The sequence below is a fragment of the Mustela lutreola genome, chromosome 1 (assembly GCF_030435805.1).
Source record: "Mustela lutreola isolate mMusLut2 chromosome 1, mMusLut2.pri, whole genome shotgun sequence".
Classification (NCBI taxonomy): Eukaryota; Metazoa; Chordata; class Mammalia; order Carnivora; family Mustelidae; genus Mustela; species Mustela lutreola.
The window spans coordinates 273,694,384-273,707,654 of NC_081290.1; the positions used below are offsets into that span (position 1 = coordinate 273,694,384).

Genomic DNA, 13,271 nt, shown 5'->3' on the forward strand with positions numbered 1-13,271 from the left:
TCACGTAGACGGCAGTGCCTGTAGATTGAGGAATTAAGAATGATTGGTTTAGGGGGATGTGAGTGCGCTCATGGCTGACGCATGAGCAGCACCAGGAGCCAAGAGAGAAACGCATGATCACCGCTAGAGAACAATAGAGTCCTGTATGGTTACATAAGAGTGCCACAAGGACGCTGCGTGCGCGGCATTGTGATTGGGCGAGGGGGGGGGGTGAACACGCGTGCATAAATATCGCTGTGTGCTTGGTTTGCGGGCGGCTGCCATTATTAAAAAGAAGCTTGCCACTCACCTCGTCTGCGGGTCGTTCTTGCGGGCCGAGAGCGACAACTGGTGCCGAAACCCGGGATCCCTACCTTTAGACGCAGAACGAGGATCGAGGTAAGAGCAACGATAAGGTAAAGAGTGCACCTATTTCTGTCTATTGACAGGGAAGTTCCCTGAAGACGATCGGGCGTAAGGTTGTTTGTAAGGTTCTTCAGGGACGATAAGAGGTTCCCCGTAGATGATAAGACGTTAGGGTGTTTGTGAAGTTCTACGGGGACGATAAGGTAAGTTTCCTCGGAATGGGGAACGATCTTGCTCGCTTGGAGGACTCCTTAAAAGATGTCCTCAAGACGAACGGTACCCCCTTAAAGGCAAAAACAGCGAGGGCCTTTTTGAAAGAAGTAGGAGATTGCCCCCTGGTTTATAGAAGAAGGGCTCCTAAATGTGCCACAATGGGAAAACCTGGGTGAGGACTTAAAACGCTGCCCCTCTACATCCCCGGGGACTCTAGCTGTGTGGTCCTTGGTGAAGGTATGTTTGCAATCCCCCCGAGGGCCCTTGCAGTGAGCTGTACGACAGGGGGGCAAAGTCCTTGAGCAAATGAAGGAAGAGTCCCGTAAGGGCTCCTCCCGAGATTCTGAATCCGAAAGCGAAAGCTCAGAAGGGATGTCCGAACGCGAGTTACAGGAGATAGGAAAGATAGAGGCAAGTAACAAGAAAAGGGAATCTCCCAATCTCCAGATAGACTTGGAGACCGTGAGGCAGCAACTTGAGGAAAAGAAGGCGGAATTGCAAAAGGCATTAGGAGAATTAAGAGTGCAGGGAGAAGTAATGACGCAGCTGAAAGCAGGGGCGGAAGCCGCAGTTGTGGCGCAGTCGAAATTAAAAACGGAAGTTACACCGCTTCCGCATTCTAGCCCCATGGCGCCACCCCATGAGTGGCCCCCGCCTTATAGGCCCAGCTGCGCCAAGACGTGCTATTGTTCGGGCTGTACTGCGGAAAATTGGAGAGAGGTCCTTGGCCCGGGAAAAGGCTCTTTTCCAGTGTTAGAAGATCAGAATCAGCAGAGGTACCACCAGCCACTAGATTTCAAGTTGGTAAAGCAGCTTAAGGAGGCAGTCAGCGCCTATGGACCCCAGGCAGCTTTCACTGTCTCCCTTGTGGAGTCGCTGGGAACATTTTACCTCACTCCTGAGGATTAGGCCAACCTGGCCAGAGCAGTTTTAAGATCACGTAGGCTCTCGATTTGAAACAAGTGTTACTTAAGCACATAAGTTACTCACCAATGCCCGTCTGTGTTTGAGCTCCCTTTCTCTTCATAGTTTTTAATGCTTCTACTATTAACAAGTCATCTAGTCTCTCTTGTGAGTCCCAGAATTGTCTGCTATCAGAATGTTGAAATGCCACGGTGGGAGACTCGGCAGTAATAGCCAAGATACCGACGTATATCCCGATGCCAGTACAGGTGAACCTCGACAACCTGCCGGTGCTACTTCGACATAAACGAGACTTTGGAATAACAGCAGCCATTATTGCAGCTATTGCAGCATCCGTCGCCGCTGCTACTGCTGCTGCAGTGGCATTGACAACCTCGATACAGACTGCAGCAACACTCAACAATGTCACCGGGAGGGTAGCTGAAGCCCTTGCAACACAAAATCAGATTAATGGACTGTTAGGTGTATACAAAACCCACGCGGACATTGTCCTTGTTTTCTCACTTCCCTTCCCTGACGCACGCATGGTATGTTGTAGGAACAATTATAGGAGTGCTAGTAGTAATTGTTCTTTTCATGTGCCTCTTGCCTTGTGCGGTTAAAATTATACTCGCAGAAGTTTATAAGTTAAGAGCCATCATACGTAACCATCAGCTAATCAACCGCGGTGGGCTCAGAATGTCACCTTGAACGCTACCCAGGTATCTCTTGGCTCCGTCAGCGATTTGGTTAGTATGTTATAACAATCAGCCTCATTCCTCAAAAACTGGGCAGGCATAGGAGCCCTGATTATGTTGATGATTCTGGCTCAAGTGCTCCTTCTACAATGCATCGCGCGACAACAACGGCTACAGCAACGGGCTTTGGTCTAAGCCATGATGGCTCTGGAGGCTGGCACCTTCCCCCCCAAATATGGCTTAGCATGCTGGATCGGTAGCCAAAGACGGGTAAGACTGATCCCTCACCATAGCAACCTAAGACAGGGGCTCCTCGGCCAGGGGGAGTACCCGATGACGGGTAAGCATGTGTGCTGAGGATTGGCAACCTAAGACAGGCACGATCCCTGCCATATAAACAATAAAAAAGGGGGAGCTGTGGAGAGCCATTCAGCAGATGCAAGGAGTCACGTAGATGGCAGTGCCTGTAGATTGAGGAATTAAGAATGATTGGTTTAGGGGGATGTGAGTGCGCTCGTGGCTGACGCATGAGCAGCACCAGGAGCCAAGAGAGAAACGCATGATCACCGCTAGAGAACAATAGAGTCCTGTATGGTTACATAAGAGTGCCACGAGGACGCTGCTGCGCGGCATTGTGATTGGGCGAGAGGGGGGGGGGTGAACGCGCGTGCATAAATATCGCTGTGTGCTTGGTTTGCGGGCGGCTGCCATTATTAAAAAGAAGCTTGCCACTCACCTCGTCTGCGGGTCGTTCTTGCGGGCCGAGAGCGACAGATATAAATACAAATGCATGAATTCAAAGTCTGAGCTCTAACAATTATGCTGTGGTAGCAGTTAGACACTGATTCTGTGATGTGTCTTATGTACTGGAAATGATTGGCCCTGGAAATGATTCAGACCCTGGGGGATTATGTAGAGTCTCTGGTTCTCCCAGCAGTGGCAGGCAGCACACATTCCTCAGACAGATCCCAGGTGCCCTAGTGACCATAAGGGGAGCCACAGAGAAAGGAGGACATTTTTTATCTTCCTTTCCTACCTTGGCTCCAATCTGAGAGATCTGCCTAAATGTTATCTTAGAAGACATGTTTCTTGAAATTTCCTGATGCCTGCAGAGTGGAAGGAAGACCAAGTAGATGTTCAGACTGAGGAGCAGGGACATCCTCTACATGAATGGGGTGTGGTGGTTTCCTAGAGAAATAATAAATCAAACACATAGCCATGGGAAAAATACCCAGTTCTTCTATTTACGAGATTCTATGTATGTAATTTTCACTTACTGGAACCTGAAAATGAGCCCTATATAAATGGACATTATTGGGAAGAATACTGGAGGATTGCTTATTAATTCATCTGATGAGTGTATTATACATAGAACATAATTAGAAAATATTTTCTGAAATGAATTGAGAAAAATTTTTGCATTTTCTACTATTGTGATACTGTTGGCATTTATTGAATCCTGGCTAAGCTTTGGGAGCTTGGCTATGTTACTTACCTTCCATATGCATCAGTTTCCATTTCTGAAAAATAGAGATAACATTATCTCATGGAGTTGTTACAAGAATGAAATTAGTCACTGAGTGGAACATCAGCCTGTAGGTGAATAATTTTGGGGAAGGATGAAACTTGATATGTTGACATGCCAGGGGATAAAGCAAAGAAGGAAGCGTGGGGGAAGGACAGAGAGAGAGATTGATTAGAGATATAGGGAGAGCAGTCAGTGGAGGCAAATTAGGTGTGGCAGTCACTGTCACCCACAGAGTGGCTATTTCCCAGCTTCCTTCCTTCTTTATTTCTTTACTTTTTTACTGTTTAAGTTATTTATTTATTTATTTATTTATTTATTTATTTATTTATTATTTAATTCAATTTTTAAGTGTAACAGAATTCATTATTTAAGCACCACACTCAGTGCTCCATGCAATATGTATCCTCCATAATACCCACCACAAGTCTCCCCCAACCTCACACCCCTTGCCCCTTCTTAAAACTCAGATTGTTTTTCAGAGTCCATAGTCCTTCATGGTTCTCTCAATTTCCATCAACTCCCTTCTCCTTTGCATCTCTCCATGTCCTCTGTGTTATTTCTTATACTCCACAAATAAATGAAACCATATGATACTTGACTCTCTCTGCTTGACTTATTTCACTCAGCATAATCTCTTCCAGTCCCATCCATGTTCATACAAAAGTTGGTTATTCATCCTTTCTGATGGAAGCATAATACTCCATAGTGTATATGGACCACATCTTCCTTATCCAGTCATCCGTTGAAGGGCATCTTGGTTCTTTCTATAATTTGGCGACCGTGGCCATTGCTACTATAAATATTGGGGTACAGATGGCCCTTCTTTTCATTACATCTGTATCTTTGGGGTAAATACCCAGGAGTGCAATTGCAGGGTCATAAGAAAGTTCTATCTTTAATTTCTTAAGGCATCTCCACACTGTTCTCCAAAGTGGCTGCACCAACTTGCATTCCCACCAACAGTGGAAGGGGGTTCCCCTTTCTCCACATCCTCTCCAACACACGTTGTTTCCTGTCTTGCTAATTTTGGCCATTCTAACTGGTGTAATGTGGTATCTCAATGTGGTTTTCATTTGAATCTCCCTGAGGGCTAGTGATGATGAACATTTTTTCATGTGTCTGATAGCCATTTGTATGTCTTGATTGGAGAAGTGTCTGTTCATATCTTCTGCCCATTTTTTGACATGATTGTCTGTTTTGTGTGTGTTGAGTTTGAGGAGTTCATTATAGATCCTGGATATCAACCTTTTGTCTGTACTGTCATTTGCAAGTATCTTCTCCCACTCGGTGGGTTGTGTCTTTGTTTTGTTGACTGTTTCCTTTGCTGTGCAGAAGCTTTTGATCTTGATGAAGTCCCAAATGTTCATTTTTGCTTTTGTTTCCTTTGCCTTTGGAGACATATCTTGAAAGAAATTGCTGTGGCTGATATAGAAGAGATTACTGCCTATGTTCTCCTCTAGGATTCTGATGGATTCCTGTCTCACGTTGAGGTCTTTTATCCATTTCGAGTTTATCTTTGTGTACAGTGTAAGAGATGGTTGAGTTTAATTCTTCTACATGTAGCTGTCCAATTATCCCAGCACCATTTATTACAGAGACTGTCCTTTTTCCACCAGCTTCCTTTTTTCTAAGGAAACTCCATTTCTTCCAGTATTGGGGAAAGTGTGGTCCATCCACAAGCCATAGTTGTGACCCTGGTTAGTCTAAAACAATTATGGTAATGCCCTCCTCTTTTCAGTGTTCAATTTAAGGGCAGGCATGTGACAACATTTTGGCCAAGGAGAGAAGAGAAAAACTATGGGATTTCTTCTGATTGATGCTTCTCTGTTCCTAAAAAGAGAATCAGGAGAATAATTTCTCTTTCCTAGTAATGCCTTCCATAAGGGATGCCAGAATGGCTACCAGGAGATGCATCAGTGGGCTTTTGAACTGAAAAGTTACCTCAAACAGCCAAAGAGTGTACAGTTTAAAAAGTGATTGCTAGGTTGTTATTGGAATTTATTCAAACTGCTTTTATTTTTACTGAAGGATATAACATTATTTTGAGATGTGAAATACCCATAAGTCCCAGGATATATCAGATAATCATTCTAGTAGGGAGGAAAATGAACAGAAAATTTATTTTCTTAATTAGAAATATAAGCACATGATTTGTGAAAGAGGGAACCCATTGCACACATGAACAAGTGACTGCCTTGCCTTTGAGCCCTACATTAGATCCTCCTGTGGAGTGACTTACCCTCTAGCTGAATGGGTCCCTCCCTATGATCAATTTATGGTCGGTGCCTATTTGGTGTATAGATGGTGTCTTCAGTGTGGCGATCCATCTCTCAGTCTGAAAAGTGGCTGAGTGGAAGCTGATTATTGAAAAGGAAACTATAAATCCACTCAGTGTGTTAAGAACGGTGTTCTTTAGGTACCAGAAGATCCGGGTTATAACTATAGTGATATAGTATGACTTTTCTTAGGTTTTGGCAATAGTCAATGGACTGGCAATGAAGCCTGATACAGGGGACGTGGATAACTGGAGGATGTGGGAAACCCCGGGTTATATCAAATGAGGGGTCTGAATGAAAATTAAATTGATAGCAAGAAGTAATTGTTGTTATAAAGGGAGCATCCAATCAATAATAGTGTAACTGTTATTTGGTTTAATATTATCATTTATAATTGGTAGGATTAATTTGATTTCAACAAAATCTATAATACTTAAATTGATGATCAAATATATTAGGAAGTGGAATTGACATCTTCCATGATGTTCATTCAATGAAATCTGATTGGTTAGAGGAGAAACTAGGATTAGTTAATTGTTACAGTAAATCTACCAATTAATACTTTTCATACAATCTTAATTTCTCTATTCAAGGGAGATTACATTGTTCTCCAACTTGTGCTTGTTTGTGATTAAGTTTGTGGTGGAATATTCGGTTAGCTGAAATGCTTCTTTAAACAATACCAATTCTTTATTTGATGATACAAGATATTCACACTTTGCACTTGGTCTGTTATTTTACCTGTTCTATACATCATGCAAAACTTGCAGGAGAAGGAATGATTATGAGTGATTTAGTCTTGACCAAGAGTCAGAGAGTGGAGTGTGTAGGAAAGGGTTATTTTACTACTCAATAGGAAAGTCTTAACTCTGGTCATGCAGGGTTGTGACCATTGCATAAGACAGGACCAGGGGAATTTTTGATGTATTTTTAAAGTACCAAACTCCCCTGATGATGCCAAGAATTTTGTTTTTTATAAAAATACATCTTTATCCATTTTGAGTTTATCTTTTTGTATGGTGTGAGAGAATGGTCGAGTTTCATTCTTCTACATATAGCTGCCCAGTTTTCCCAGCACCATTTATTGAAGAGACAGGGAGGTCCGAATTAAAACTACATTGAGATATCACCTTACACCAGTTAGAATGGGCAAAATTAGCAAGACAGGAAACAACATGTGTTGGAGGGGATGTGAAGAAAGGGGAACCCTCTTCCACTGTTGGTGGGAATGCAAGTTGGTGCAGTCTCTTTGGAAAACAGTGTGGAGATTCCTCAAGAGATTAAAAATAGAACTTCCCTATAGCCCTACCATTGCACTCCTGAGTATTTACCCCAAAGATACAGATGTAGTGAAAAGAAAGGCCATCTGTACCCCAATGTTTATAGCAGCAATGGCCATCGTCGCCAAACTATAGAAAGAACCAAGATGCCCTTCAACAAATGAATGGATGAGGGAAATGTGGTCCATATACACCATGGAGTATTATGCCTCCATCAGAAAGGATGAATACCCAACTTTTGTAGCAACATGGATGGGACTGGAAGAGATTATGCTGAGTGAGATAAGTGAAGCAGATAGAGTCAATTATCATATGGTTTCACTTATTTGTGGAGCATAACAAATATCATGGAGGACATGGGGAGATAGAGAGAAGGGATTTGGGCGAAATTGGAAGGGGAGGTGAACCATGAGAGCCTATGGACTCTGAAAAACAATCTGAGGGTTTTGATGGGGTGGAGGGTGGGAGGTCAGAGTACCAGGTGGTGGGTCTTATGGTGGGCACGGATTTCATGGAGCACTGGGTGTGGTGCAAAAGTGAATAATGAATAAATTTAATATTAATTAAATTAGTGTTAAATTCATTTAATAATGAATAAATTCATTCATGAAAATGAATACTGTTATGCTGAAAATAAAAAATAAATTAATTTTAAAAAAAGAAGGGAAATAAGCAAGATTAGAGCTGAGATCAATGAGTTAGAAACCAGAGATACAGTAGAACGTACCAATGAAACTGGGTTTTCGAAAGAATCAATAAGATCGATAGACCATTGGCCACACTAATCCAAAAGAAAAGAGAGAAAGCCCAAATTTATAAAATTTTGAATGAAAAGAGAGAGATCGCAACTAACATCAGGGAAGTAAAAACAATCATCAGAAGTTATTATCAACAGTTATATGTCAATAAGCTAAGCAACCTAGATGAAATGGATGCATTTGTGGAAAACTATAAACTCCCAAAAGTGAACCAGGAAGAAATTGACAACCTGAATAGACCGATATCTAGTAATGAGATTGAAGCAGTGATCAAAAACCTCCCAATAAACAAGAGCCCAGGACCCGATGGATTCCCAGGGGAATTCTACGAAACCTTCAGAGAAGAAATAACACCTATTCTCCTGAAGCTGTTTCAAAAAATTGAAGCAGAAGGAAAATCTCCATACTCTTTCTATGAAGCCAGCATTACCTTGATCCCCAAACCAGGCAAAGACCTTACCAAAAGGAGAATTTCAGATCAATATCACTGCTGAATATGTATGCTAAGATTCTCAACAAGATCCTAGCAAACAAAATCCAGCAGCACATTAAAAGGGTTATCCACCATGACCAAGTGGGATTCATCCCTGGACTACAAGGATGGTTCAACATTCACAAATCAATCAATGTGATAGAACAAATTAATAAGAGAAGAGAGAAGAACTACATAGTCCTCTCAATTGATGCAGAAAAAGCATTTGACAAAATCCACCATCCGTTCCTGATTTTTTTTTTTTTTTTTTTTTACTGTTGGCTTTTACTTAGCATAACTGACTTGACCAGAGGGATATGAATACCTCATGGCAAACTTCTTCCCTGAGCTTTCACGAAGCCCAGCATTATCTCAGGCTGATCTTGGTGGTTCAACTAGAGATGAAACTTGTTTGTCTGTGTGAACAAACACTCTTGGGCTATTGTTTGAATTTGTCTTCGACCTTCGGTGCTTGCCCATACTCTCTCATTTCTCAGTATCACTGGACATCAAAAAATTGTATTATATGATTATGCTTTGTGATTTCTTGTGAGTCCCTTCAAATATGCCAACTTGTACAATCTTTGCAGTTGATGTCTCCACAAAAAGTGATTTTGGGGTTACTTTGGAAAAATGAGATGACAAAGATACAATTCCACAATTTTACTTCTTCACCGTTGCACAATATTTTTCCTTTGTGTTGCCTGACACAGATCACCATTACTTGTTTAAATTTATGTATAGTGAGGGAAGCTAATATTGATGCCCAACACACAATATCTTTGGAATTAAATTTGAAAATCAAATTTGAAAATTAAATTTGAAAAAGTATTCCTAAGATATTTTAGGGTGGATCATAACCTCATTTCAACTGCAAATGTAGCCCCATTTCCAAATGTCAAGATCAGTCATTTGATTCCCTTGTTACCAGAGATGAGGATATCTGCCTGGGTGTGTGCCCAAAGATGTATTAGCATAGCTCCTGTTATAGTCAGTCCTGTGGAAACATGGAAAAAATGTATGGTTGAGCTAAAAAATGACGGAGTTAAATCAGAGTTGGAGATGAACCATGAGAGACTATGCACTCACGGAAACAAAGTGAAGGTTTCAGATGGGAGGGAGGTGGGAGAATCAGTTAGCCCAGTGATGGGTATTATGGAGGGCACATAATGCCTGGAGTATTGCTGTTATATGCAAACAATGGATCATGGGACACTACATCAAAAACTAATGAAGTACTGTATGGTGACTAACAAAACAGAATAATAATAAAATTTTTAAAAAAGTGAACAATAAGCCACTTAGAAAAAAAAGAAAAAAGAATTTAATATTGAAGTGTAACTGATGTAAAATGTTATCCAGGTTGACCTGTACCATGAAGGGATCTGACAGTTCTCACCAAGGTCAGTGTAGTCACCCATCTGTCACCATACAACAGTATTACAGTATTATTGATTATATTCCTTATGCTATACTTTTTAACTCTTTGATGTATTTATTTTATAGTGAAGTGTGTACATTTTAATCTCCTTTACCTATTTCACTCTTCTCCCCACAACCACCTCTGGCATCCACCACTGGTAACCAGCACTTTGTTCTCTTACTTGAGTTTGTTTGCTTGTTTTGGGACAACATATATATGAGAAGGGATAGGGTCAGAGGGAGAAGCAGACTCCCCACCAAGCAGGCAGCCTGATGTGGGACTCGATCTAGGGATTCCAGGATCATGACCTGAGCCGAAGGCAGTCGGTAAACTAACTGAGCCACCCAGGCACCCGGGACAACATATATTTTTAAAAGGCCTTCATGTACAGTTAGATCTAACCTGATCTAAAGTCCTGAGAACATGAGAAATGTCAATATCACATGATATTCAATCCCTGGTTGTGAAATCACCCTCTAAAGACATGTTTCTGAGCTCTTCCTCAGGAATCCCAAGCTCTATGTAGAGATAGGTCTGTTGGTTTCTGGCACTGCAGTGGGTCTCCCTTTTCCTCCCTTGAGAGCAGCCGAAGGGGAATCCATCATTAGTGAGAGCTTTTGAAATAAGTTCTGCTCAGACATGTCATGGTTGTTCCAGCCAGCTCCTTGATTGGTTATTGCAGTGATGTTTAAGAGCATTTGTGTCGCAGACTAGGGAGTTGGTGGGGGGCTGGCTTTTAGTGTCCAGAGTCTGTTCACTGTTCCCATTAGTTTCCTTGCTGAGAAGACTCTCTGCTCTGCTGTCCCTACTTATATACAGAGGCCTTTTATACCATTTGAAGTACAGAGAGGCTGGCCTAGATGTTTGGTCTTTCTGTGATCATGGTTAGTGAATGATGGTTAGTAGTGGTGTTCTGGAGCTCCTCTTGTCAGCAACTGTTGACCCTGGCTTACTCTCTGTGCTGGTAATATTTCTGAAAGCTATAACCATATATGAGCAATTTCACTAGTTTTTAGCCAATTCATTTTTTCAATCTAAATTGTTTAATTCTTACAACCAGAGATTGGTTGTTTACGTATAACACCCAGTGCTCCATGCAATACATGCTCTCCTAAATACCCACCATCAGGCTCACCCATCTTCCCCATTCTCTACCCCTTTAAAACCCTCAGTTTGTTTCTTAGCATCCACAGTCTATCATGGTTGGTCTCCCCTTCTGCTTCTACCCTTCACTTTTTTTTCCTTAGCCCAATATCCTCCATGTTATGCCTTATCCTCCACAAGTAAGTGAAACCACGTGATAATTAGCTTTCTCTGCTTGACTTATTTCACTCAGCATAATCTCTTCCAGTTCCATCCATGTTGATACAAAAGTTGGGTATTTGTCCTTCCTGATGGCTGAGTAATACTCCATTTAAAACACAACTTTGAAATACAGTTGTTTTCTGCCTTAACTCTACAAACTTGATCAGTTATATTTCTTTTGCATCAGTCAATTCTGCCTCTAATTCTTCTGTAGACAATTGTATACTGCAGGGAATGATGGTGATGTAAGTTTTAAAATGTAACTTTGTGTGCAAGTGTTCTCTTATTGGGACTGTGAGAAATAAAGAATTCTTTATTGCTGTGGTGCAGGCATATTTTTTAACCTCTCAAATTCAGGAAGATAAGAAAAAGTATATTTGGATGGAAGTACTTCTTCAAGACTCACTGGCTTTCTATACATTATTGCATATATAGAACTTTTCCTCTTATAAAATAAAACTTCATTCTAGCTGTAGTGCAGGGTGTAGAGAGTATTGAAAATATTGCTGCATAACCATTTCATACCAAAAATCAGGGCAATATTATGACTGTCTGTGGTCCCTTTCTACTTTGGCCTCATGAATCCTTCTCCATAAAAATTATTAAAGATCATATTTTATGAATGCATTGGTATGATGATGACATACTCCAAATTGGATTTGGATTATATTCATTATTTTCTTTTTATTTTAAGAGAAATTAACCATTAAAGGGATCTTAGAACTATTGTGGGCTCTAGGCACTGTGCCTACTATTCTTGGATGATATGTTGACCCTGCCCACAAAATATATGATCCTGAATAAAAGTGACCCAGACAGGATAATTGACTGTCCCACATTTAATTAACTAATAAGGGGAATAAATCTGTCTAAATTTTCACTAGATACTTTTACTTAAATACTCTAATCCCAAGATTCATTATCACCAATTTTTGTTATTTACCTCCAGAGTTTCTTCATGACATTTTTCACTTCTGCATTTCTGAGGGTGTAGATTAATGGGTTCAACATGGGAGTGACTAGGGTACAAAACACAGTCACAGCTTTGTCAGCAGGGAAGGAGGTCATGGGTCTCAGATACAGGAATGAACAAGGTACAAAGAATAAGATGACAACAGTGACATGAGAAGCACAGGTAGACAGGGCTTTGCGATGCCCTTCAGAGCTTTTAGTCCTCAGGGAGCGCAGGATGACAACGTAAGAAGCAATCAGCATAGAAAAAATGAGCAGACAAAGTGACCCGCTGTTGGCAGCAATCAGGGGCCCCAAAGTGTGAGTGTCTGTACAGGCTAGTTCCAGGAGAGGTATTAAATCACACATAAAATGATCAATAATATTGGGGCCACAGAATGGTAACTGGACCATGAACAGAACCTGGATCCCTCCATGAATAAAGCCTGAAATCACAGCCATTCCCACCAAGAAAGTACAGACAGGTCGGCTCATGGTGGTGGTGTAATGCAAGGGCTTACAGATGGCTACATAGCGGTCATAGGCCATGGCAATTAATAAAATGATCTCTGCTCCCCCAAAGAAATGTTCAGCAAAGAGCTGAGTCATGCAGCCATTGAAGGATATGGTGTTCTTGTCAGAGAGCAGGTCAAAGATCATTTTGGGTGCTATGGATGAAGAGTAGAAACCATCTATAATGGATAAATAGGACAGAAAAAAGTACATGGGAGATCCCAGGGCTGGGCTGATGAAGATGGTGATGGAGATGAGGAGATTACCTGCCAGTGTGATCAAGTAGGTGATTAAAAGCACAGCAAATAGCAATTTCCTTAGTTGTGGATTCTGGGACAGGCCCAGCAGAATGAATTCTGTCACATTGCTCTTCCTTTCCATGAAGTCAGCTTTAGGTATGAGCCTCTGGTTCATCTGGAAAGATCACAATTTCTGAGTAGTATTTTGAATTCAACACTGAAATCTTCCATCACCTCTTTAGTCCTGGCCTCTGGGGTTGCTGAAGCCACACTTTCCACTCACCTCCACTACTTTGGAGACTGTTATAAAAGAGAATAGATAGAGGTAGATAGAGGGTTAAGTTTCTCTTACTCATCTAAATTTTAT

At 41.4% G+C, this 13,271-nt stretch overlaps 1 protein-coding gene and 1 long non-coding RNA gene across 2 annotated transcripts; one reads left to right on the forward strand and one right to left on the reverse strand.

Annotated features, from left to right (window-relative positions):
• Window positions 1-259: 259 nt before the first annotated feature.
• LOC131812670 (uncharacterized) lies at window positions 260-2,571 on the forward strand. Its single transcript, XR_009346434.1, has 2 exons — window positions 260-378; window positions 1,641-2,571. It is a non-coding gene; the product is annotated as an uncharacterized LOC131812670 (long non-coding RNA).
• Window positions 2,572-12,140: 9,569 nt separating this feature from the next.
• LOC131822217 (olfactory receptor 4C45-like) lies at window positions 12,141-13,046 on the reverse strand. The gene has a single exon (XM_059158697.1). It carries the CDS (start codon window positions 13,044-13,046, stop codon window positions 12,141-12,143), a length of 906 nt encoding a protein of 301 aa, XP_059014680.1.
• Window positions 13,047-13,271: the final 225 nt, after the last annotated feature.

What these genes read in the sequence shown, in the direction of transcription:
- LOC131822217 (XM_059158697.1), bottom strand. Translation starts at nt 13,046, where the DNA reads ATGGAAAGGAAGAGCAATGTGACAGAATTCATTCTGCTGGGCCTGTCC.